We start from the raw sequence: 26,620 nt of genomic DNA, 5'->3' as shown, positions 1-26,620 counted from the left end.
GACCAGCTCAAGAAAATTATAGCAGAGAATTGCCCAAATCTAGGGAAAGATATGGACATCCAAATATAGGAGGTATAAAGGACCTCAAATAGGCATGACCAGAAAAGAACCTCTCCATGTCACATTATAGCCAAAATACTTAGACTAAAGAACAAAGAAATAATATTTAAAGCTACAAAACAAAAATACCAACTTAACTTACAAAGGCAAACCCATCAGAATTACATTAGGCCTCTCAGCAGAAACCCTAAAAACCAGGAAAGTGTGGAATGATATATTTCAAACTCTAAAAGTAAATTATTGCCAACTGAGATTACTATATCCAGAAAAGTTATTGTTTAAAACTGATGGAGAAATAAAGACCTCTATTATAAAATATTTCAGCAATCTTTCACATTCAATAGAGTTAATCACCATTTCACATAAAATATAAAAACCTTGCAACTACAGGTCCTTCTTCACACACCCTGGGCATCCAATTTGTTATACTCACCATATGTATTACATGTACACAAATTGAAAAATCAACAAGATGGTACTATAGTTTTTGTTTTAAAAATCATATGTAATATTTGAAAGCTTTTCTTGATAAAAAAACATATATATGACTTTATACATATATATATTATGCCTAGATATTTTTCTCATTTTGTTCTCTTTCTTTAAATATAAAAATATAAGTCTTCCATCAAGCTGTACAACTTTCTATAGCACTTTGTGTATTGTTCATCTGTGAGCAAGAAACTCTAGTTTTCCTCTCCCTGAAAATAACTTTATTTTGCCTTCATTCTTTTTTGGTTTTTGTTGTACTGGGGATTGAACCCAGGGCCTTGTACTTGCTAAGTAGGTGCTCTACAACTTGAGCCATTCATTCCACCAGCCTGCCTTCATTCTTGAATGATATTTTCACTGGATGTGGAATTTTGGGCTGACAGGGTGTGGTTGTTTTCAAGTACTTTGAATATGTTTTGCACCATGTTCTAACATCCATTCATTTTTTTTTGCATTTTTATTAACATATATTTTTGCACGGGGGGGTATCATTTACATATGTGCTTACAATGTACCTTAATTAGATTCACCCTCTCCATCATTCTCCCTCACTCCCCAACACCCCTTCTTATAACAATTTAAGCAGGTTTCATTGTTCTATTTTCATACACATATACAATGTACATCAACCATATTCACTCTCTTGCCTCCCACTGTTACCCAACTCCAGACGTGACCTGTTTTACCTCCCTGTCCTTCATTTTTTAAGTATATATTGATTGTTCAAGGCAGTTTCCCATTGGTATTTCACACCTGTATACATCATACTTTAATCAGATTCACCCTATTACTTACTCTTTCTATATCGCCCAGCTCCCTATTATTCAATAGCTTTCAGTGCATTGTGTTACACAACCTTCATACACAGATATAATATATTTCAATATCACTCATTCTCTTTTTCTCTTCTGCCTCTCTGTAGTCCCCACAGACAGACCCTCTATTACAATCTTGTTCTATTTAGATAGATAGATATGATTTCAATATATATGCATATGTACATCTAGATGTACATATATATATTAAGATCTTATCTGTATTTATGTAAATACATTTATCTTTTAGATCTAGCTTCCACATATGAGGGAAAACATGTGACGTTCATCTTTCTGAGCCTGACTTACTTTGCTTAACATGACGATCTCCAATTCATCCATCTACCTGCAAACAACAGAATTTTATTCCTCTTTATGGCTAATACTCTGCTGTGTATATGTACCACATTTTCTTAATTCATTCATCAAGTTCTAGTATATCTGGGCTCTTACCAAAGCTTAGCTATTGTGAATACTGCTGCAGTAAACATGTATGTGCAAGTCTCTCTATTGCATCCTGACTTACAATCCTTCGGATATATGCCCAGGAGTGTTATCAATCGGTCATATGGTAGTTCTATTTTTAGTTTTTTGAGGAACCTCCATATTGCTTTCCATGGCAGTTGCATTAATTTACATTCCCACCAAAAGTGTAGAAGTGTTCCTTTTTCTCCACATCCTCACCATCATTGTTGTTGTTTGTGTTATTGATAATAGCCATTCTGACTGGAGTGAGGTGAAACCTCAATGTCATTTTGATTTGCATTTCCTTTATGGCCAAGGATTTGAGCATTTCTTCATGTATTTATTGGCTATTTGTACTTCTTTTGAGAATTGTCTGTTCGGTTCATTTGCCCATTTATTCATTGAGTTGTTGGTTCTTTGCAGGGTTATTTTTTTGAGCTCCCTGTATATTCTGGTTATTAATCCCTTGTCAGTTGTATAGATGGCAGATTTTCTCCCATTCTATAGGCTGTCTCTTCAGTCTAGTGACTGTTTCCTTTGCTGTGCAGAAGCTTTTTAATTTGATACAGTCCCATTTGCCCATCCTTTCTCTTGATTGCTAAGTTATTGGAGTTCTATTCAGGAAGTTATTACCTATGCGTATATGTTCCACTGTATTTTCTATTCTTTCCTGTAGTAGTTTCACCATTTCAGATCTTGCGTTTTACCTTCCTGTCCTTTCATTTTGAACCAATAACTAGTACAAGGTGAGAGACTGGGATCTAGTTTCAATCTTCTGCGGGTGAATAGCCAATGGCCCCAACACCATTTGTTGAAGAGGCTGTCTTTTCTACAACACAGCCTCCTTTGTCAAAATAAAATATCTGTAGCTGTTTGAGCTTGTAATGTCTAAGTATTCTTGTCCCTTATGTGTAATGTGTCATTTTCCATTGCATGATTTCAATATTTTTCTTTGTCATTGGTTTTCAGTAGTTTAATGCTATGGAGTTCCACAGCATTAAAGATTTTTATCTTGTTTGTGATTCGCTGAGCTTATTTTACCTATAAATATAAGGCTTTCACTAAATTTTAGTAAATTCTTGGCCATATTTCTTATCCTGTTCTCTGCTACCCTATGGGACCCATTTACATGTCATTAGGTGTTTTGTTGTTGTTGCTGTTTGAGGTACCAGGGCTTGCTCTCAGGTCCTGCACCTTGAGCCACTCCACCAGCCCTTTTTGTGTTAGGTATTTTCGAGATAGGGTTTCACAAACTATTTGCCCAGACTGGCTTGGAACCATGATCCTCCTAATCTCTACCTCCTGAGTGGCATGAGCCACTGGCACCTGACATCATTAATTTTTTGTAATGTTCCCTGAGACTTTAGGCTCTGTTCATTTGTTTTAATAGTTTTCTCTCTTTTTGATCTTTGAACTGGACAATTTCTGTCAATACAACTTCAAAGTTCACTGAATCCTTATTACAATATTAAGTGCTATAATCCACCCTCTTTTAAAAGCTTCCAAAATAAGGGAAAGTGCCTGGAGCACTGATCACTGCTCCAGGTTTTCACTGTCTTACACAATCTACCTGATTTTTAAATAGTAATCAGAATCATCAGTAGCTGTTCTGTTTTAACCAACAATGTATAGTTATTATTCATGGGTGATTTAGTCTATGAGGGTTATGCCACCATACCATTTTCAGAATTCTCTTGAAAGTGTGTTTTGACCCTATGTCAAGACCTTGCCATTACTGCCTGGTTGTAGTGCCTCTTGGGCTCCCAGCAGGTGGTCCATCTTCCAACCAGTTTAGACCCTGTTACACTGGTTCTTGAGGCATTCTCTCTATTTTTGTTGCCATCCATCTCTCCATGTTTATTTTCCCTAAGATATTCCTTGGGCCTTACACAGTCCCTAGCTGACAAGTATTTGTCTGGATGTGTGAATAAATGAGCTTTATCAAATCATCATTAGATTTGCTTATTCAGTTTTTAGTCTAGTACACAAACTGCTATGAAACCCCAAATGTAGCAAAAATTGTGAATGACTACACCAAAAGAGTGTAAGTAAATACTACTGCAATACTAATTATATTTAAAACTAACAATCCTTAAATCTTTAAAACACATTTTTGTTAAATGTGGTATTTAGCAAAAAGGTAGGTTTAATTAGAAGAGGAAAAGTGATAGTAGAACTTTTGTGGGAATTTCAGGGGCTTAAGAGGTTGATGAGAGTATATATATGTATATACATTTCAAGTCAAATAGCATCCTATATTTTATATAGGAGGAAATCTATTTTTATATAAACCAGAAAAGACAGGGGGGAGTAAAAGATATTTATGGAGACAGAAAGATTCAGAGTCAGACAGAGACCCAAAGAAATACATTTTTGTATGATTACTGTATATGTCACTGACTGCTATACCAGACAGAAAGCAATAAGGCAGAAGCCTAGACTTGGTAGACATGGAGTCTATGGCTCATTGTCTCTAGGGCATCCTTTAGGGACAAGATTGCTGGGTTTAAAAATCTAGGAATGGGGCAATCTGAATATTCAAAGGTGGATTAGATAACCCCAAGAAGAAATATAACAGACCTAAGTGTCAAACACAGGAAAAGAACAATAAAACAAGGCTGAGGTAGAGCTATTTGAAATATAGGGGAATGGGGTCAAGGTGATGGGGCCTCTAGAGATGCAAACCTCTTTACAGGAGAAATAATGTTTATTCTTGTGGTAGGTACTGCATTAGTTGGCATCCTTCTTCCAGTGTATGTCTGAATTGAGTGATTAAAAAAAGAGTGACAATTGAATGATCTTAATTTGTTCTTCATAACAAAGATATTCTTTCTCTCCCTTTCTTGCTCTCTCTATATATATATACATACACACACACACACACACGCACACACACACACACCATCATGACAAACTTTTATTAGATTTATTGTGCCCAAATAATAAAATACTCTGGATACCAATCATATTCTTGGGAAGGTAAACTCAAGAGTGATAACTGAATAATGATGTAATTGTTCACTTTGTAGATGTTCTTCAGCTTCTATGAGAAGAACGTAGATTATGACACATTTAAAGCATTTAATGATGCATGTCTTGTCTATGATGGCCGACTGGTGATTGATACCAACTTCCACACTAATGACATAGCCATCAGAGCTGCTGGCTCCCTCACCAAATTCTCCAATAGATATTATTCAAATGAGTGGACTCACAGAAACTTCAGCTCCAAAGAAATTGGATTTCAGCTGGCAGCAGCTATGCTCAATCTCTTTGATCCAACCCTTGAACCTATGACAGAGCCACCAGCTGATCTTGACCGACTCATCCCTATGTACAAGGGAGCCAAGATCCAAGGTGTGTGAGTAGGTCATTCTCTTTCCTTTGAGGGGGCTACAAGTTTGAGGGGTCAGTATTCAGAGCATTTCTTTTGGGCTTAATGAGGAAGTTCCTCAGTCCCTCAGTAGGTTGCCATAGAAATAGGGAAAGATCCATCTCATTTCTAAAGTATTTATTATGAATCTGGCATTATCATTGTTGTGGTCCTTTTTATTTGAGACATTTATTTGTTTTTATGATTTTTTATTGGGATATATTTGTTATACAAAGAGGGATTCATAGTGACAATTCCAATTAGGCTTATATTGTACATTGGTTAGATCACCCTCAATTCTCCTCCTCAACCCACCCCACCCCCAGGCCCAACTTAAAGTAATTGCAAGAGGTTTCTTTGTTCTGTTTCATATAGGTATATGAAGTCTATCAACCATAAACCCTCACCTTAATCTCCTTCATTCACTCTCCCTCCTCCCATTAGTACCCCCTCACACACACACATACACTGTACCTACTTTACAGTTCTGTGTTTCATTATTAATATTTTGGGCATTTGTTATAGACTATAAGTTTAATCCCTATTTTACATACCAGATAATTATCAGTAGTTTGCCCAGAGGTCTCAGAGCTTCTGAGTGGTGATTTTCCCTGATATCATTTCTAAAACTTCCATTATCACCATAAGCTCAGAGATAAGAAGACCGTTCTGGGAAGCTTAGGCCTTAGCCTGCTATCTCAATGGATAAGCTCAACTACTTGCACCTGTAAAATGGTCCACTTTCACTCCCTAAACTTTTTGGGGGCCCTAAAGAGATCATTTCATGAGTAACACAAAGTTTCTTCATGTTTGGGGTGAGAGGTAAGAGATACCATTAAAAATGATGTCTTTGAATCTTGTGGGCTTTCCAGTAAAACACACACACACATTTATAAAATTACATATTCACTTTCAGGAAGTTCATGAACCAACCACTAAAGCCATGCCTAGACCCTAAGGGTGTCTTTGGGCCCTCATCCTATAGATAAAACATCAGACCAAAGAGACAAAAACCCCACATTCCAGTTCTTGTCTGTCAGTACCTAACGAGGTGACCTCAGGGAGGTCCTGCTCTGCTTCTCACTCTGGGTGACACCATAGAAAAGATGGTGACCACAGGCAAGCAAGAGAAAGGAGGGGTGTCAGAGAACAAGGCTTGATCAGACTTCATCGAGGGCAACCCCAAAATGGATTTGGTAATGATAGTTTTCTAAAGCATTGAACAAAGAACATTATTGATTTTCATATAAAGCTCAATTTTTATTTTATTTTATTTTAATTTTTTTTTGGCTTTGGTTATTTTTTTTTCTTTTATTATTCATATGTGCATACAAGGCTTGGGTCATTTCTCCCCCCTGCCCCCACCCCCTCCCTTACCACCCACTCCGCCCCCTCCCTCTCCCCCCCCACCCCGTCCCCTCAATACCCAGCAGAAACTATTTTGCCCTTATTTCTAATTTTGTTGTAGAGAGAGTATAAGAAATAATAGGAAGGAACAAGGGTTTTTGCTGGTTGAGATAAGGATAGCTATACAGGGCATTGACTCACATTGATTTCCTGGGCGTGTGTGTTACCTTCTATGTTAATTCTTTTTGATCTAACCTTTTCTCTAGTTCCTGGTCCCCTTTTCCTATTGGCCTCAGTTGTAAAGCTCAATTTTTAAAGTATCTTTGTCAGGTTTTTTTTTTTTTTTTTGCAGTGCTGGGGTTTGAACTCAGGACCTACACCTTAAGCCACTCCACCAGCCCTTTTTTTTTTGGCTTGTGAAGGTTTTTTCTGAGATAGAGTCTTGCAAACTATTTGCCTGGGCTGGTTTCAAACCTTGATCCTCCTGATCTCTGCCTCCTGAGTAGCTAGGATTACAGACGTGAACCACTGGCACCTGGCTCTTGGTTACATTTGGAGGAGCAATAGGGAATGGAAACACCATTGCAATGCTTAAGGCTTCTGGAGGTCTTGATCTGGTTGGTAGGTATAGATTAGGGTGTAGGGAGCTATGGAAAAAATCACAGGATACGTAGGATCAGCTGGGCACATCTTCAGCATTGGTTGCTGTGCTCTGAAGTATAATGTCACATTATATCAGTTTGATTAAATAAAGCTTAACCACCCCATGGCATTCCTTGTTAGTATAGAACTTTGGTGGGAGTTTTTGAGTAGCCTGCACATTGTAGGTATCTCTGTTCATCCTGTGGTGAAAACATTAATGCTGTCCCCTGCCTAATTAATAATTCATTTCAAATGTGCACAACTTGCCATTTTTCTGTAGGAGGTATTCTTCCTGGGTCTTACCATTATCTGCATATTGCTAAACCTGCCATTCCAACTCCCTTGGAGGTACAAATGGCACAGCCTGATTTTGTAAGTATTGTTTCTCAATTTCATTTTACTTTTCTGTGTGACACTGTTTTATGGGAAGGTGAAATTCTTTACTCAAAATCTTTTGTATAATGTATTCCTTCTCACATTACCCACCCATTGTGCTAGTCAGTCATCAAGATGGTCCCCCAAGAATCTTTGGTCCTCATGCCCTTGTGTGGTCTCCCACATTAGATAGGACTGATGGTGTAGCCAACAGGATATTGTGGAGATGACAGTGTGTCACTTCCAAAGCTGTCATGAATGTTACTGTAGCTTCCAACTTGCCTGTTTCTGGATCACCTGCTGCCATGTTATAAGATCACCCAGGCAGCTCTTTGGAAAGACCAAAGTAGTAAGGAATGGAAGATGCTTGTGCCAGTCATTATTAATTTGCTAGCCACGTGAGTGGGCTACCTTGCAAATAGATCTCTAGCCCCATTCAAGCTTTGACATGACTGCAGTCTTGACCAACATATTACCTGAAAACTTACAAGAGACTTTGAGCACCCGCCTAAGCCACTCCCAATTTTTAACTCCCAGAGGCTGAGATAATTAAAATTTATTATTGTTTTAAGCCAAAGCATTTTCTTTAATATACTTTATTTTTACAGCAGTTTCAGATTCATAACAAAATTGAGCAGAAGGTACAGAGATTTCCCATATACCTTTTCTCACCCTGCTCCTCGGCAACTTACACACAGCCTCTCCTACTATCAATGTCCCCTACCAGAGTGATACGTTTTTTATAATTGATGAGCCTACATGGACACATAATTATAAACCAAAGCCCATAGTTTACATTAGGATTCACTCTTGGTGTTTTACATTCTAGGGATCTCAACAAATGTATAATGACGTATCCGCCATTATAGCATTATACAAAGTAGTTTGGCTGCCCTTAAAAATCCTCTGTGCTTCACTTACCCTCCCTCCCTCCATTCTAAGGCCTTCCAATCACTAATCTTTTTGCTTTCTCCATAATTTGTCCTTTCCCCAGAATGTCATATAGTTGTAATCATATAGTATATGGCCTTTTCAGATTGGTTTCTTTCACTTAATAATATGCATTTAAGTCTCCTTCATATCTTTTCATAGCTTGCTAGCTCATTTCTTCTTAGCACTAAGTAATATTCCACTGTCTGGGTAGACCCCAGTTTCTTTATCAAGTCACCTACTGAGGACATTAAGCCATTAAGTTTTGAGATAACCTGTGATGCATCAGTAGCTTATTACATCTGCTTTCATGACAATAGAGTAAGAAAATGGCTAAGGATCTGTAATGGCCATCTAGACCCCACTGTTTTCCTCTCCTTCCTGAATTACACTAAAAGGTCATCCAGAAAAAGCTGAGATTGTGAGGTAGGACTTCCTCTGGGTTAAAAGAAACCAAAAAGGAAACGATGTGGTTGGTCACTTGGAGAGTTCCTCAAATAAGAGTCTCTGACAGATGGCCCCACACTGGGCTTTGTTTTCTGTTTGGTTTGGGTTAGGTTGGGTTTGGATTTTTTTATCACCTGGTGGCATCTTTTCTGAAGTGTCACATTGGATTTAAAAAACCAAAGTCAGGGAGTCAGCCATTGGAGTTGCCTGCTTAACTTATGTTCTCATTGTATTTTCCTAAACATTTTTGAGGGTTGATGATATTATCAACCTAACATAAACACAGTTCCCAGATTTCCTTGAGGTTACGTCCTATAATATTGCCAGTTCTGGCCAAAGAGATATACATAGAAGCAATTGGGAAAGTCCTTAAAAGCTATTAGAAAAGGAGCCATACTCAAAATGTCCTTCACCCTTCTCCCTTCAGGAAACCTGAATCCTAGTTCTTCCATTTGCTTCCCGTGGACCTTGAACAAGTTATTCAACTTCTATGCATTTCTGGGGTTGTTGGGGTCATTTATCAAATAGCATTGCTTAGAGTAAAATAGATAGCCAATAAGGAGAGTGTTATTGTTGTTAATCATAATTCCATATAAACAATGAAACCTGGCTGTCACAGAGAAAGGACAGATATTATGTGTTTCCAATTTACTTCTCTTAGGCCTTTCCCAGATTCTTTTAGGTGTTCTTATACACATGGTCTCATGCAAAATTTTCTCCAAATAAAGAAAATCATGCAATCACAGCCAATATGGTTTAGTTTCTATTTTAATATGAAGAACTTGTTGGCATAAAAGTCATTTGATTCTGTTCAGAGTCTGTGATTCAGGAATTCAGATAGAGCACAATAAGAACAGCTAGCTGCTGCATAATCCTACAACCTTAGGTGGAAAGACTAGAAGCCTAGATCAGTGGTCTGGATCATCTGAGGACTTGTTTACTCAGAATTGAAAGCTTGTTCCTTCCCTGTGCTAGGATGACTCAAAGAACTAGGGTGTGGACCAGAGCCTCCCCATGTGAGCTGGCCATTCAGTCTGGGCTTCCTTACTACAGAGTGGCCTCAGAGCAGTCACACTGCTCTGTGACAGCTTAGGGTTCCAAATGCAAGTGTCTCACTGGCAAGTTGGCAATTCGTTGCCTTGTGTGGCTTAGCCTTGTAAGACGCACATCACCTTCTCCCAACTTCTGTTGGAAGTCACAGCTGACAGGTATCCAAGGGGTGGGGTGCAAAGAGTCCATCTCTCAATGAGAAGAATGTCAAGGTCACATTGCTAAAGAATATGTGGAATGGGGCCTCATCTTTGAAAAATACAATCTGTCACCAATGATGTGGGACATTAGATAAACAGAGTAAAGGCCAGAATGTTCTGAGGTTGAACACATTGGTCACCATAGATGAATAACTTGAGCCTAATACATAAAAGAACTAGAAAATATTGATCTTGGTTTTATACCAAACCAGATTCTTCAAGGGCACTGCATGATTTCCTACATGTAGTGCCATGTATTTATGAATCACTTGTGCTCCCTCTGAATAAAGTCAGAGGAAGAGCCAAAAGGGTGTTTAGATGATGAGAGTTTTAATAAGAGTGCAACTTAAATAAATTCTTCGGCTGGTGGTATGACAGTATTTGAACAGGACCCCTGACTTTAATTAACCATTTTGCCAGGTGGGCTTCCTTTTTAATTAGTGCAGAAGATCTAAACAGATTTTTTTCCCATTTTATTATCCAAGAAAAAATTACAGGATGGCTCCATGGCAATCTTTTGGGGTTGGAATTAATGTAAGTAAAATTGTTGCCAAAATGGTCAGGCAGTTGCCTTGATATAGCCAAATGATCAAGAATGGAGTCCATTGAATGATATTTCACAAAAGAAACTGAATTATAAATCTTATAAGAAGTGTAGTACAAATTAGACTTTTATAGTCTAATTTATTAGACTTTTATAGTCTTCAATGACTGGAATATTTAACTAAGAAGATACTGTGGCAATTCCTGAGCTCTGTGAGCAATAACATGATGAAAGGAAGAAAGGGGGCCCCAAGTTGTCTACATAATAAACCAATTTGCAGATCCCAGTCCACATGCTTTGTTGGCTTATACACCACAAAATAAAGAAATTTGTCACAACAAATTCTGCCTTGGATACTATTAAATTTAAAATTGTGTGTTTGTCACGAGAGCAGGGAACTTGATTTCTTGAACAGCAAATCTGATTAATCCTGTGTCTTCCATTTGGCATGAATTCCAGAGCCATTTTCCAACCTTTATCAAAATCATACAGGAACTAAAAAGGATAATTTTGGGGGTAGGAGAAATAAAAATGACACCAGAACGAGTTACTACCTGAATATCTTAAATTCAAGATTCAGATTTCCTAACAAATTACTTTCATACTTGAAGGAAGAAAATAGACATGCCCCTCACCACATTGGAAAGTGTGTGAAATAATCATAATTACCCAGAATACCTCATGGGCTGGCAGGGCTGGGAGGGGTCTTCAGTCATTGTTTAATGGAAAGATTTTCTGTGAGGAGAGGCAGAGGGTCTAGACTCTACTGTTGTTTTTGTTTTGTTTTATTTTGTTTCTGATCTGCCAGCAACTGTGAATAGGAATGACCAGTATTACAAGGCTAATTTGTGTCGGAGGTGTCCTCTACATGTGAATTGTCTTTAAAATCAATGCACATTATTTTGATGCAGTCCAAGTTTCCAGAATGACCCCCATCTCTACTAACAACAGTGCCAAATCTGCATAGTTAAGAAAAGTAATCAGCAAAATCTCCTCATTACTTTCTTTCTAGAGTGGTTACTTGCTGGATAAGGGTCCTCCAGCCCTAATAGTTGTAAACCATGGTATGTTTAGGATTATGCTGACACAACATATAGAGGAGACCTGGAGACTGTAACTCAGTCTTTAAGGAATAACACTAACCTCCCCCACCAAAAATAAAACCAAAAAACACACAAAAAAGGCAACAGATCCATAACAACAATGCTAAGGGATACCACCCTGATGGTCCAGACTCTCACTGATCCCAGCCAGCAACCCGCCAGATCTCCTCAGGAAGTTGTCACCTGTCTCCTCAGGAAGTGATCACCACTACTAAGCAACCATGGCCCCCATCTGGAGGTGCTCAGCCTTGGTCAAGGACGTGAAGCCTAAATTAGCCCTCCTAAACATAGAGAAGTCCTTGCCAGCTGAAGGTAGAGCATTTAGTAAAAGTCCTTGCAAAATAAAAATTTTGTTGTCCACATGGGTGGATCTCAACATAGGCCTTTTTGATATCTGGCTTGCTTTTTCTTAATCACACAGTATAAAGAAACATTAGGGAGGAGGAGGAAGAGAAGGTAGAAGAGCAAGAGGAGGAAGAAGAGAGGAGGAGGAGGAGGAAGGGAAGGGGGGATTGCTTTCTCTGCTCTCCAGAGAATGCTGGAGACCTGGAAGCTAACAGCCAGAGCTGTTGTGGGAGGGCCTCTCTTGGACCCCAGTAGCCCTACTACTACTATGGTGAGGGAGTGGCCATCCTTAGACACTCACTGCAGTTTTCCAGCTTTTTCTCCAAATCACTCCTTACTGCCATGGGCACTCCTACTCCTGAAGTCAGGGAGCTAACTCTAGAGCTGCTAAACCAAAATCAAAAGGTCTGTACATTGTGATATTTATATAAGTTCTTACAATGAATCATAGTTGAATTCACCCCCTCTATCATTCTCCTTTCTCCCCTTCCCCCTCGTATTTTATCTGAGAAATGCACATTAACTGTTTTTACATTCATGTGTATTCCAGCTTTGAAATGGTGTTTAATATTCTGGGCTGTCCAGGTAAAGTTCACTGTGGGGATTATTCTGTGATGTCCCATACCCCCATACCAGGTGGTAGGATTCATTGCTTAGTCTGAGAAATCACGACTTGAGGAGCATACTAAATGAAAAAGTGGGAGGGGCATTCAGGATGACAGAAAAATGCTTATGGCAAGAACAGAGGGTAATCAGGTGATCAGACAAGGAGACTAGACACCCTGCAGCCAGAGGCTCTGGTCTGGTGTTTTCCAAATTCTCTGGACAAGTTTCCTACCACCACAAAGTAACTCCTGCTGGAACACTTTCCTCCCTTTCTCCCTACCACTTTTCCCCATCTTTTGTCTTCCTTGCTCCTTCTGGTTTCATTCTTTCTCCATTTGTTCATCAAAAGTCTGGTTGTTTGCCACAGCATAGCCAGAGTATTTAAAAATAACTTTTTATTATCATTTAGAAGTAATAGTCATTGTTTAAAATTAGAAACTGCAGACAAATAACATAAAGAAAAATAAAAATTACCTAATCTCCCAACCTTAGAAAATGGCCATTAATTTTTTTTTTGAAATGTTGATAGCCAAAAAACAGAATGATGCATTCCTTGCTGTGAACTGTTTCCTAATATAAAATGTACTGAGGACCTGTTTCCCTATATTTATATAGCTTCACTGGACTCTCCCTTGAGGCATCATCCCCCACACTTTACCTATGTTGAATTTTTTCTCTTTCCTGCCCCCAAATACCTAGTTTCTCATCAGTACTTGGGGTTGGCCCAGAATTTGGTCATCCGACATGCCTCCAGGTATATCTTACTTCATGCCTTGACAACTCACTACATCCTCATCAAGGCTGTGCCATGTGATACCCAAACAGTCACAGTTGCCTCAGTTATCTAAAAAGTTAAGTCTTGTGTTCCTCTTTAGATAAACCAAAACAGGTGACATCCAGGACTAAGTAAATGTTTGGGCTCGGATTTCTAAATGTCCATTACAGTTCAGAGTGAAAGCTTAAATCTATATGCACTCAGAAGAGATTTATTGAGTGTAATTGTATACTAATCTACAGGCAAAGTGAAAGTCCAGACACCACTAACAAAATCTTTGTTTGTCTACTGAGGCTTCTTGCTGTCTGTGCCAGTGGGGAGCACATCTCCAGTAGGTAGGTCAGTAGCCATCATGGCCCAAATAGAAAAAGTAGCCATGCCATGGAAGAAAGTGCATTTTTCTGTGCCATCTGTGTTCATATGGCAGTTTTAGTCAGTTTCTAACATGAAAAATACCACAGATCTGCACCTTGAACAATTTACAAACTGGAAGGTGACCTGCAGGCTTCTTCCTGGGGACCAATCGAATCAAAGTACAAAGTTACCCAAACCCAGATACCAGGGATTCACCTTTCACATGTTTCTTTTGTTTAAGTATTCTTTAAGACAACTGTAATTCCTTGTGATCACATTTTCTCAAAATGGTGATACGAAAAGCTAAGAAATATGACAGTCTTTAAACACCTCACAGGAAAAAAAAAAAAGAAAGAAACCCAGTTCCACTTACTAGCTGTGTGAGATATTGAGTAATAGAAAATTGGTTGTAACCTAGCAACTAATTTAGAGACATGGAACAATGCAATCACAGTTTAAAATATCCTGAGAAACATTTAGTCAAAGTCCAAGTCTGTGGTTTCTGACACACTGTTATCTTCCCTTGATTTTGGTCAATATCTATTACTATTATTTGAAACAATCAACAAAATAGAACCTTTGTGTTATTGAAAAGTAAATTGCTCTAATAAAGTTCCCAAAGTGTAGAAATGTTTCTAAAGTTGTTTTTCTGACCCACCTCTCTATTTCTACCCCAGGGCTCAGAAATAGTAACAGGTAGTGCGAAACATGGGACATACTTCCGAATTCACATTAATAAGTATAAAATGGTGGAGACCATCACGTGTCTTTCTAAGGAACCTTTCCCTGCCTCTAACTACATCTGCCTGTTTGGCCAACACGAACAAGCCCTCAATAACCTCTGTGCTCGTTATGATGACAACCTGATCATTGATTTCTACAGGTAAGCTGGACATTGCATTTGGCTCTGGGGAAATAGACTTACATATGATGTCTTCTGAATGAGGGATGTGTATTGCAATGCACCAGAAGGCAAAACAGGAGCCCCTGGGAAAAGCTAAAGTGGCCCAAGTTTTGTTGTAATATAGTAAAGATTGTCTGACCACTAGCATTGGCTAGAGAGCAAAGGACACATGAGGAAAGCCCAACCATGCACACCCTTCATGGCCCAGAAAGTTGAGATGAGAATGGAAGGCTACTTGTCTATGTAGTCTAAAGCTCAGTAAGGTTAGGATAATTCCATCTGTCCACAAAAGAAGGTGGTGACAGAGCCAATACCAGATATTGTTGGAGGATGGAAATCATAGGATTGAAGTGTCCTTGATACATATAGGGGTGACTATCGTATCATAATCAATCTTTCTTGCCTCCTAAAATTTGTTTAAATTCACATAAGCAAAAAAGTATATGAAATGTGCATGTATATCTTAAGAGAAAAAATATGGAAATCTATGTATCTACCACCTACATTAAGAAAAATTCCTTACCTTGAAACATTGGAAGCCCCTCTCTGACCAGACCCCCCCTTATCTCTTGGGAGTTTGCCACTATCCTAAAGTTTGAATTAGTCATTCAGTTTCTTGTAAAGCAGGGATCAGCAAACTTTCTCTATATAGGGATTGTTAAGGCCTCTGGCACAAATACTCAACTCTGCCCAGTAGTGAGAAAGCACCTATAGACATACATAAACAAACGGGCACAACATGTCACAGCATGTCCCAATAAAGCTTCATATACCAGAACAGACACTGTCTGGATTTGATCCAAGGGTCATAGTTTACCAACCCTTCTCTCAAAGATGTGCAAATATATATGGTTTCCTAATTAAGATAGTAGTTTATTTTTTTTATTATTCATATGTGCATACAAGGCTTGGGTCATTTCTCTCCCCTGCCCCCACCCCCTCCCTTACCACCCACTCTGCCCCCGCCCTCTCCCCACTACCCCCTCAATACCCAGCAGAAACTATTTTGCCCTTATTTCTACTTTTGTTGTAGAGAGAGTATAAGCCATAATAGGAAGGAACAAGGGTTTTTGCTGGTTGAGATAAGGATAGCTATACAGGGAGTAGACACACATTAATTTCCTATGCGTGTGTGTTACCTTCTAGGTTAATTCTTTTTTATCTCTCCTTTTCTCTAGTTCCTGGTCCCCTTTTCCTATTGACCTCAGTTGCTTTAAAGGTATCTGCTTTAGTTTCTCTGCGTTAAGGGCAACAAATGCTAGCTAATTTTTTAGGTGTCTTACCTATCCTCACCCCTCCCTTGTGTGCTCTCGCTTTTATCATGTGCTCAAAGTCCAATTCCATTGTTGTGTTTGCCCTTGATCTAATGTCCACATATGAGGGAGAACATACAATTTTTGGTCTTTTGGGCCAGGCTAACCTCACTCAGAATGATGTTCTCCAATTCCATCCATTTACCAGCGAATGATAACATTTCATTCTTCTTCATGGCTGCATAAAATTCCATTGTGTATAGATACCACATTTTCTTAATCCATTAGTCAGTGGTGGGGTATCTTGGCTGTTTCCATAACTTGGCTATTGTGAATAGAGCCACAATAAACATGGGTGTGCAGGTGCCTCTGGAATAACCTGTGTCACAGTCTTTTGGGTATATCCCTAAGAGTGGTATTGCTGGATCAAATGGTAGATCAATGTCTAGCTTTTTAAGTAGCCTCTAAATTTTTTTCCAGAGTGGTTGTACTAGTTTACATTCCTACCAACAGTATAAGAGGGTTCCTTTTTCCCCGCATCCTCGCCAACACCTGTTGTTGGTGGTGTTGCTGATGATGGCTATTCTAACAGGGGTGAGGTGGAATCTTAGCATGGTTTTAATTTGCATTTCCTTTATTGCTAGAGATGGTGAGCATTTTTTCATGTGTTTTTTGGCCATTTGAATTTCTTCTTTTGAGAAAGTTCTGTTCAGAGTGCCCATTTCTTTATTGGTTCATTAGTTTTGGGGGAATTTAGTTTTTTAAGTTCCCTATATATTCTGGTTATCAGTCCTTTGTCTGATGTATAGCTGGCAAATATTTTCTCCCACTCTATGGGTGTTCTCTTCAGTTTAGAGACCATTTCTTTTGATGAACAAAAGCTTTTTAGCTTTATGAGGTCCCATTTATCAATGCTATGCTGCTGGGTTTTCGTTGAGAAAGTTCTTACCTATACCAACTAACTCCAGAGTATTTCCTACTCTTTCCTGTATCAACTTTAGAGTTTGTGGTCTGATATTAAGATCCTTGATCCATTTTGAGTTAATATTGGTATAGGGTGATATACCTGGATCTAGTTTCAGTTTTTTGCAGACTGCTAACCAGTTTTCCCAGCAGTTTTTATTGAAGAGGCTGCTATTTCTCCATCATATATTTATAGCTCCTTTGTCAAAGATAAGTTGCTCATAGTTGTGTGGCTTCATATCTGGATCCTCTATTCTGTTCCACTGGTCTTCATGTCTGTTTTTGTGCCAGTACCATGCTGTTTTTATTGTTATTGCTTTGTAATATAGTTTGAAGTCAGGTATTGTGATACCTCCTGCATTGTTCTTTTGACTGAGTATTGCCTTGGCTATTCGTGGCCTCTTGTGTTTCCATATAAATTTAACAGTAGATTTTTCAATCTCTTTAATGAATGTCATTGGAATTTTGATGGGAATTGCATTAAACATGTAGGTTATTTTTGGGAGTATAGACATTTTTACTATGTTGATTCTACCAATCCATGAGCATGGGAGATCTCTGCACTTTTTATAGTCTTCCTCAATCTCTTTCTTCAGAAGTGTATAGTTTTCCTTGTAGAGGTCTTTCACATCTTTTGTTAGGTTTACACCTAGGTATTTGATTTTTTTTGAGGCTATTGTAAATGGAATTGTTTTCATACATTCTTTTTCCGTTTGCTCATTGTTAGTGTATAGAAATGCTAATGATTTTTCTATGTTGATTTTATATCCTGCTACCTTGCTATAGCTATTGATGATGTCTAGAAGCTTCTGAGTAGAGTGTTTTGGGTCTTTAAGGTATAGGATCATGTCATCTGCAAATAGGGGTATTTTGACAGTTTCTTTACCTATTTGTATTCCTTTTATCCCTTCTTCTTGCCTAATTGCTCTGGCTAGGAATTCCAGTACTATGTTGAATAGGAGTGGAGATAGTGGGCATCCTTGTCTGGTTCCTGATTTTAGAGGGAATGGTTTCAGTTTTCTCCATTCAGTATAATGCTGACTGTAGGTTTGTCATATATAGCCTTTATAATGTTGAGGAACTTTCCTTCTATTCCTAGTTTTCTTAGAGCTTTTTATCATGAAATGGATTTGGATCTTATCAAAGGCTTTTTGTGCATCTATTGAGATGATCAAGTGGTTTTTGTCTTTCCTTCTGTTAATGTGATTTATTACGTTTATTGATTTTCGTATGTTGAACCACCCCTGCATCCCTGGGATGAAGCCTACTTGGTTGTGGTGAATAATCTTTTTGATGTTTTGTTGAATTCGGTTTGCCATTATTTTGTTGAGGATTTTTGCATCAATGTTCATTAAGGAGATTGGCCTATAGTTCTCCTTTTTGGAGGTGTCTTTGCCTGGTTTTGGGATAAGTGTAATACTGGCTTCATAAAATGTGTTCGGCATTTTTCCTTCCCTTTCTATTTCATGAAACAGTTTAAGGAGGGTTGGTATCAGTTCTTCTTTAAAGGTCTGGTAGAATTCAACAGAGAATCCATCAGGTCCTGGACTTTTCTTTTTGGGGAGACTCTTGATTGCTGCTTCAATTTCATTTTGTGATATAGGTCTATTCAGGTGATTAATGTCCTCTTGGTTCAGTTTTGGATGATCATATGTATCTAGAAATCTGTCCATTTCTTTAAGATTTTCAACTTTATTTGAATATAGGTTCTCAAAGTAGTCTCTGATGATTTCCTGGACTTCCATGGTGTTTGTTGTTATCTCCCCTTTTGCATTCCTGATTCTACTAATTTGGGTTTTTTCTCTCCTCATTTTAGTCAGGTTTGCCAGGGGTGTATCGATCTTGTTTATTTTTTCAAAGAACCAACTTTTTGTTTCATTAATTCTTTGTATGGTTTTTTTGGTTTCTATTTCGTTGATTTCAGCTCTTATTTTTATTATTTCTCTCCTTCTATTTGTTTTGGGATTTGCTTGTTCTTGTTTTTCTAGGAGTTTGAGATGTATCATTAGGTCATTGATTTGGGATCTTTCAGTCTTTTTAATATATGCACTCATGGCTATAAACTTTCCTCTCAGGACTGCCTTTGCTGTGTCCCATAGGTTCCGGTAGGTTGTGTTTTCATTTTCATTGACTTCCAGGAACTTTTTAATTTCTTCTTTTATTTCATCGATGATCCATTCTTCATTAAGTAATGAGTTATTTAGTTTCCAGCTGTTTGCATGTTTTTTGTCTTTACTTTTGTTGTTGAGTTCTACTTTTACTGCATTGTGATCAGATAGTATGCACAGTATAATTTCTATTTTCTTATATTTGCTGAGACTTGCTTTGTGCCCTAGGATATGATCTATTTTGGAGAAGGTTCCATGGGCTGCTGAGAAGAATGTATATTGTGTAGAAGTTGGATGAAATGTTCTGTAGACATCAAGTAGGTCCATTTGATCTATTGTATATTTTAGATCTTCGATTTCTTTATTGATTTTTTGTTTGGATGACCTATGTATTGATGATAATGGGGTGTTAAAGTCTCCCACAACCACTGTGTTGTTCTTTATATATGCTTTTAGGTCTTTCAGGGTATATTTGATGAAATTGGGTGCGTTGACATTGGGTGCATACAGGTTGATAATTATTATTTCCTTTTGGTCTATTTCCCCTTTTATTAGTATGGAATGTCCTTCTTTATCTTGTTTGATCAATGTAGGTTTGAAGTCTACTTTGTCAGAGATAAGTATTGCTACTCCTTCCTGTTTTCGGGGGCCATTGGCTTGGTAAATCTTCTTCCAGCCTTTCATCCTAAGCCTATGCTTATTTCTGTAGGTGAGATGGGTCTCCTGTAAGCAAAAATTGTACTATCTTCCTTTTTAATCCATTTCGTCAAGCGGTGCCTTTTGATGGAGGAATTAAGTCCATTAACATTAAGTGTTAGTACTGATAGGTATGTGGTGATTCCTGTCATTTAGTTGTGTTAGTTGTTTGAAGGTTTGATTGTGTGTACCTAAGTTGAGGTTACTCTCTACTGTCTTGCTTTTTCTTTTCCTGTGGTTTGGTGCTGCCTGTCTTTTCATGGTTAAGTTGGGTTCCACTTTCTGTGTGCAGGATCCCTTGCAGAATCTTTTGTAGTGGTGGCTTTGTGGTCACATATTGTTTTAGTTTCTGCTTATCATGGAAGACTTTTATTGCTCCATCTATTTTGAATGATAGTTTTGCTGGGTAGAATATCCTGGGGTTGAAGTTATTTTCATTCAGTGCCCGGAAGATCTCACCCCACGCTCTTCTTGCTTTTAATGTTTCTGTTGAGAAGTGTGCTGTGATTTTGATGGGTTTACCTTTGTATGTTACTTGTTTTTTCTCTCTTACAGCCTTCAATATTCTTTCCTTAGTTTCTGAACTTGTTGTTTTAATGATGATATGTCATGGGGTAGTTCTATTTTGGTCTGGTCTGTTTGGTGTCCTGGAGGCCTCTTGCATCTGTATGGGAATATCTTTCTCTAGATTTGGGAAAGTTTCTGTTATTATTTTGTTGAATATATTACTCATTCCCTTCGCTTGCACCTCTTCTCCTTCTTCGATGCCCATGATTCTCAAGTTTGGTCTTTTGATGGAGTCGGTGAGTTCTTGCATTTTCTTTTCACAAGTCTTGAGTTGTTTAATTAATAGTTCTTCGGTTTTTCCTTGAATTACCATTTCATCTTCAAGTTCTGAGATTCTGTCTTCTGTTTGCTCTATTCTGCTGGATTGGCCTTCCGTTTTGTTTTGCAGTTCTGTTTGGTCTTTTTTCTGAGGTTTTCCATATCCTGGGTTGTTTCCTCTTTAATGTTGTCAATTTTTGTGCTGAGTTCATTTATCTGTTTATTCATCGTGTTCTCTGTTTCACTTTGGTGTTTATACAGTGCTTCTATGGTTTCCTTTATTTCTTGTTTTGCTTTTTAAAATTCTCTATTTTTGTTGTCTTGGAATTTCTTGAGTGTCTCCTATACATTTTGGTTGACCCTATCCAGTATCATCTCTATAAAATTTTCATTGAGTACCTGTAGTATGTCTTCTTTTAAATTATTCTTGTGGGCTTCATTGGGTCCTTTGGCATAGTTTATCTTCATTTTTTTGGAGTCTGGATCTGAGTTTCTGTTTTCTTCATTCCCCTCTGGTTCCTGTACTAATTTTTTGCTGTGGGGAAACTGGTTTCCCTGCTTTTTGTGTCTTCCTGTCATTGTTTTTGGTGTTGTTACTGTCCCTGTACTGTGTGCAATTAAGTATTTTCTAGCTTGTAATAATAGCAATGCTAATATTTAGAATGGAAGGGTGAGCTGAGATGGAAAGCAAGAAGTTAAAGATAAGGGGAAAAGAAATACACAGACAAGAGGGAGAAAGCAGAACAAGGTTTCAGACAAGAAAGTTTCAGAGGTATAAACAGGGAGTGTTAGTATACTAATTGACAGTAAGCTGAACGGACATTTGAGAGACAGAGAGAGGATTGAAAATCAAAAATAAAAAAGATAAGAATAAAAATTAAAAATAAGTAAATGAAAGAAATCTCTATATGTAAAAATGAATTAAAATAAAATGGAAAATAGAAAATTAAAAAAAAAAACAAAAAAACAAAAAACCTCCAAGTTCAAATGCAATGAAGTTTCAGTCTTAATAATTTGGGTGTCCGTCTCAGTCTCCGATCCTGGAGATGGTGCCTCAGATGTTGTTCTGTAGTTGTCTCTTCTAAGGGGATGCATAAAGTAGAACAAAACTACACACACACACACACACACACACAAAAGAAACCCTACCAAGTGTCCCAAGTTCAAATGCAATACAGTTTCAGTAAGTTTTTCAGCATGCAGATGTAATTCGGTTGTTCTCTCATCAAAGGTAGGGAGAAAAAGAAAAAAAAGAGTCTGGAGACAGTTCTGAGAATGGTATCTGCAGCTGTGGCTTGCCTGCCTGCTGCTGTCTGTCTACTGTTGCTGGCGGCATTATTTATGCAGATCTCTGGGGTGAGCTTAGCACTCACCTGGCCCTGCAGGCTTTGTTTACTCAGAGTTCTGTGTGTGAGTCTCTGCTACAAGCTTTCCCCTTTCCAAGCACACTGGGAAAGGTGACACTGCACCCGCATTGTCAGGCCTGCGCATTTATTTACAGTTCATGTGGGAGGTGGGTCTTCCCCCCTCTCCTGTGGAGTTTTCCTCCCACCTCCACTTTCACAAGCTTTCCTGCTCCTTATTACTGGGCGGTGCTGCTGCTCCTGCCAGCCGCCATGTTTGTTTACAGTTCACGTGGGAAGTGGGTCTTCCCCCCTCTCCTGTGGAGTTTTCCTCCCTCTGCCACTCTCACAAGCTTTCCCACTCCTCGTTGCTGGGCGTGTGCACCCCCGTTCCTGCCAGAGCCTCTCCAGCCCACCCGGCTTTTTTATTTACAGTCCCGGGAAGGATTCCCTTCCCCTAATCTTCAGCGCTCAGGGCACCCCACCCTCTTTCCTGTGTGTCTTTATTGTTCTTATTGCTTATTAGTCAGTTTCTCTTTTTTCCCGGGTGGAGGTCAGTCCGTCCAGGGGGCTATGCTGCTCTGGTCCAGGCTTGTCTGTGGGAGTACCGTGGTACCACAAAGCTCACCTGGTCCGCGTCTTCCCAAGCTGTCTGGGCACGGGCGACTGGTGGCCCCGGGGCCCTCCTGGTTTCTCCATTTAACGTGAAGTGGAGATTCTCTGCGTCGGCTGGAGGTGTGGAGGGGTCAAAGTTATGCCTCTTCTCAGTGATTATGCCTGCAAAGTGTGTCTCCAGTGTCTCTCCAAGATTTCACTATAGGAGGCTCACTTTCTGCTTCCTCCCTCTAGCCGCCATCTTGGAATCTCTCATAGTAGTTTATTTTGCCTATTTTTGAACAGAATCTATGACTTCATAAAGAAAGTCAACATTCTATTTATATCACATTTGTGATAACCATCCACATTGAGATTTGTAGCTACAATTCATTTGTTCTCCCTGCCGTATAACCTTCCATTGTGTACTGTGTCACAATTCATTCTTTTACTTTCCTTTGAATGATTGTTTTTGAAAAACTTATTTTCAGCTTGGTGCAATGAAGATTGCTTATTGCTTAGATTGTCCCAGCACTTTAACTGCTGGGCCCTGGGACATCCATATCTTCAACTTTACTAGTGGACACCCAAATGTTTCCCAGAATAGTCATATCTGTCTAAATTGTGCCCACAGTAGTGCATGGTGGTTCCTTTTGCTCCATAGCCCTGTCATACCTTGGTACTGTTCACTCTTTAGAATTTGGCCAGTCGTGGTTTGTAAAAGTAGCTTATCATGGCCTTAATTTATTCTTACCTTGGAAATAATGCAGTCAAGTGCCTTCTTGCTTGTTCATGGGGGCACTTGTGATACCTTCTGTGAAATGCCTATTTATGATAGTTGTCCATTTTTCTTTTTGGGTTATCTTCTTAATAATTTACAGGAGTTGTTTATATACTCTGCATACAAATTTGTGTTGGTTATGCATTTTAAACATATCTTCTCTTACTTTGAGACTGTTCTGTTTGACTGTAATATGTGTCAATTATTACATATTCTTAATTTGGTACAGTTGATTTGCCTTCTTCAAAACTATCTTGGATATTTTTGTCCCTTTGCTCTTCCAAAAGTTTTATGATAAGTTTGTCAAATTCCATGAAAAGTCCCATTGGATTTGGTGGGAAATGCTTCAAATATAAGCTCAATTAGGGGATATTGTTTTCAATATTACACAGTAGCATAAGTGTCTATTTAGGTCTTCTTTCATGTCTTTCAACAAGGGTTTATTATTTTCTCCAAAAATGGCTTTTACAACTTTTGTTTGATATTGTCCAAGGTACCTTATATCTTTTATTGCTGCTATAAATATCATTTTATTGTGTCTGCTGGTGTGGTTTCTATTTCTTTCTATTTCTTTTTCTTATCCTACTACATTGGCTAAGATTTGTAGTGTAGTGTACAATAGGAATAGTGAGGGATGGCACCTGTGCCTTGTTCTTAGGAATATGTTCAATATTAAGTGTGTGACATTTGCCATTATGTGTGTGACATGAGAGGGAGAGAGATGTTCTTTATTGGGAAAAGATTGTTACTTTTGATTACTGGTTTTCTAAGCTCTGTATATGTGCACACTTGTGCACACATGCACGCACAAGCATTTGTGCATGTGTGGGGACTGAACCCAGGGATCTTATGCATGCTAAACACACATGGAGATATACCCCTAGACCAGCATTTTTATCATGAATGGATTTTGGTTTTTCCCCAGAAAGAGCATCTAGTTTCTGAAAACCTCTTATGTATAAGGATATCTCCCTAATACTTTCAAACATAAACTGTATTTTGATAAAGTATCATCAAACTCTTTAATCACAGGCTTTCCCTCTTCAAATCCTTGAAAACTTGATTTTAATATTAATTTTAAATAAAGAAAAATACAGATATTTAAAAAGCAAATTCACTTGCTCCTTAGCTTGTGCAAGAGAATTTATTTTTGCTGTCAATCAACCTTACCCAAAACATTTGAGTTGTAGGGAAATTAGTTTTCTGTTAAAGAAAAATTCTACTTTGTGGTGAATTATATGTGATGAATCTTCTCTGAAAAAAAAGAAATGTTTTCCCATTTGACCAAATTCAGAACTCTTGCAGGTTTGTTGCTCCCTGAAAAGGCAACTTTGAGATATATAGTATTGGTGAGTCTAAGACCACTAGTCTGGGAGCAGCTGTTATCTGATGACAGTAATAAACTTCAAAAGTTAATTTGATGTATTAAGAGTGAACATTCAGAATGAACAAAAAAGACAGGATAACACTGGGTAGCAGGAGATGCTGATTGACATGTCAGAAGGCAGTTGCAGGAAGATGGTCGTTGATCATTTGTGAGTGAGGTTCTGGGGGTCTCACATTGTCTTGGCAAGCACTCCCCAATGTGTGTTCATGTACACACACAGCTGTGGCCACATTCTTCTCAAGTGCCACAAAGTACTGCCAGATCCCAGTGCTGATTCTTGGCCCAGCACTGCCTGCCCTGTCTGTTGTCAGACAAACTGGCAAGGCTCTTTCCAAGCAGGGTGAATGGCTTAGCTGATTTTGGCTGCAATATGATTGCCGATTGTTTTCCTGACCTTGGCAGCACCAGCAACATCTCTTCTTCAAATCCGGGCATGTTTCCTTTGTGCACCTCCATCCACGGGGTCTGGGAGCTTACCGTGAATGAGCCGCTTGCTCTGTTTTTCTGCAAGTCATGCACACTGCAGGATCCATTCCATTCCTGGTTCAGAGAAGCACCTCTGCATCTTTTTTCTCTCCATTTCACCAGATCTAATGTCACCCATCAACGATCAGAGCAGTGAAGGCTCTGGCTGTGCCAGTGGGAACGGTGGCAGCCTCTTGGGTCAGATGTTGCTGTGGCAGTTGAGGTCTCATGAGCAATGACTCACTTGGAGCCATATGAGGACTTGGGGTGGCAGGTGAGCAGTCAGCCACTGTGCTGCACAGGCGGACAGCTGCCACAGTTGCTTAGTGCAACTGAGAGGCTATAGCCCAGGCTGGCTCAGAGTCCACTATATTTTATTCTTTGTTTTCACCTTGGAGTGCCAGTACAAACCACTGACACAGAAGAGGGATAAAAGTAATTCACTGCTGGGGTATGTGTGTGTGTGTGTGTGTGTGTGTGTGTGTATGTAAGAAAGAGAAAAAGGAGAGAGATTAATGGATCAATTGATTGATTTAACACTTTGGAAAAAGAATAGAGCCCATTTTTTAAAATCATTTCTTTCTTTCTGAACCAACCAGCATTTAAAGTCACACAACAAATATGTTACTAATATGTTACCTTTTCCCTGTCTTAACTTTAGTATCATGTCCTACTTAACCACTCATGTCCTACTGGTCTCATGCATGCACATGTATACACACATGCTTGTATTCACTTCTCCCATGCCTGGCATTCCTGTGCCTGCTAAGTTTGACATGTTTAGAATGAATAGAATCTTCCTCACCCACAACACTGCTCCTCCCTTCAGGACACTGGAAGTGACAAGAACTATAAGAAGAGCACAGGAAGTCTGGAAATGGGAGCTGTGGGTAGAGAGAGAGGAGAGGCTGAGGCAGCCTCCTGAGGTGCTGCTGTCAGGAACTTTTAACAAGGCATGTTCTGTATTTTCTCTGCTTTCTTAACTCTACCCCATCTTCTTTTTACCCCACTTATGTATGATCCTGCAAAAGAAAGGTCTTGCCTACTGGCTCTCCCCCCTTAGCCTTAATTAACAGTCTGTAGCATCCTTTGTCCTCCCAGCATGAATAGGTCTTGCCCTAGCTTCATTGTATGAGCCCATCAGATACTCAGATACCTTGATTAAATTACCTCTTTTCACATCTTAACATCTCAGCTCTCAAAGCCGCCCCCCAATGGTCCTTTCCTCCTGTGAGCACTGCCATCCTCCTCCACACTTTTCTGAACACTCGTCAACCTATTTTTAGTGGGTAAGTGCTGCTGTGCACAATATTCTAAATGGGATCTGAGTAGGCCCTTTAAAAGGCTGCCATTACCTTTTTGAACTGTGAGGCTCCAG

General features: G+C 38.9%; 1 protein-coding gene across 2 annotated transcripts in view; it reads left to right on the top strand.

The window, feature by feature from the left end:
* Nucleotides 1–26,620, top strand: part of Cfap61 (cilia and flagella associated protein 61) — a 310,679-nt gene that overhangs the window by 230,340 nt on the left and 53,719 nt on the right. For both annotated transcript variants that reach the window (XM_074074242.1, XM_074074241.1), the window contains 3 exons: nt 4,862–5,189; nt 7,475–7,566; nt 14,601–14,806. In XM_074074242.1, coding sequence (XP_073930343.1) covers nt 4,862–5,189; nt 7,475–7,566; nt 14,601–14,806 — 626 coding nt within the window. The remainder of the gene's footprint in view (nt 1–4,861; nt 5,190–7,474; nt 7,567–14,600; nt 14,807–26,620) is intronic.

This window comes from Castor canadensis, chromosome 5, assembly GCF_047511655.1.
Source record: "Castor canadensis chromosome 5, mCasCan1.hap1v2, whole genome shotgun sequence".
NCBI lineage: Eukaryota > Metazoa > Chordata > Mammalia > Rodentia > Castoridae > Castor > Castor canadensis.
The sequence above is the reverse complement of the archived record's forward strand: the minus strand, read 5'-3'. Positions and strand labels throughout refer to the sequence as shown.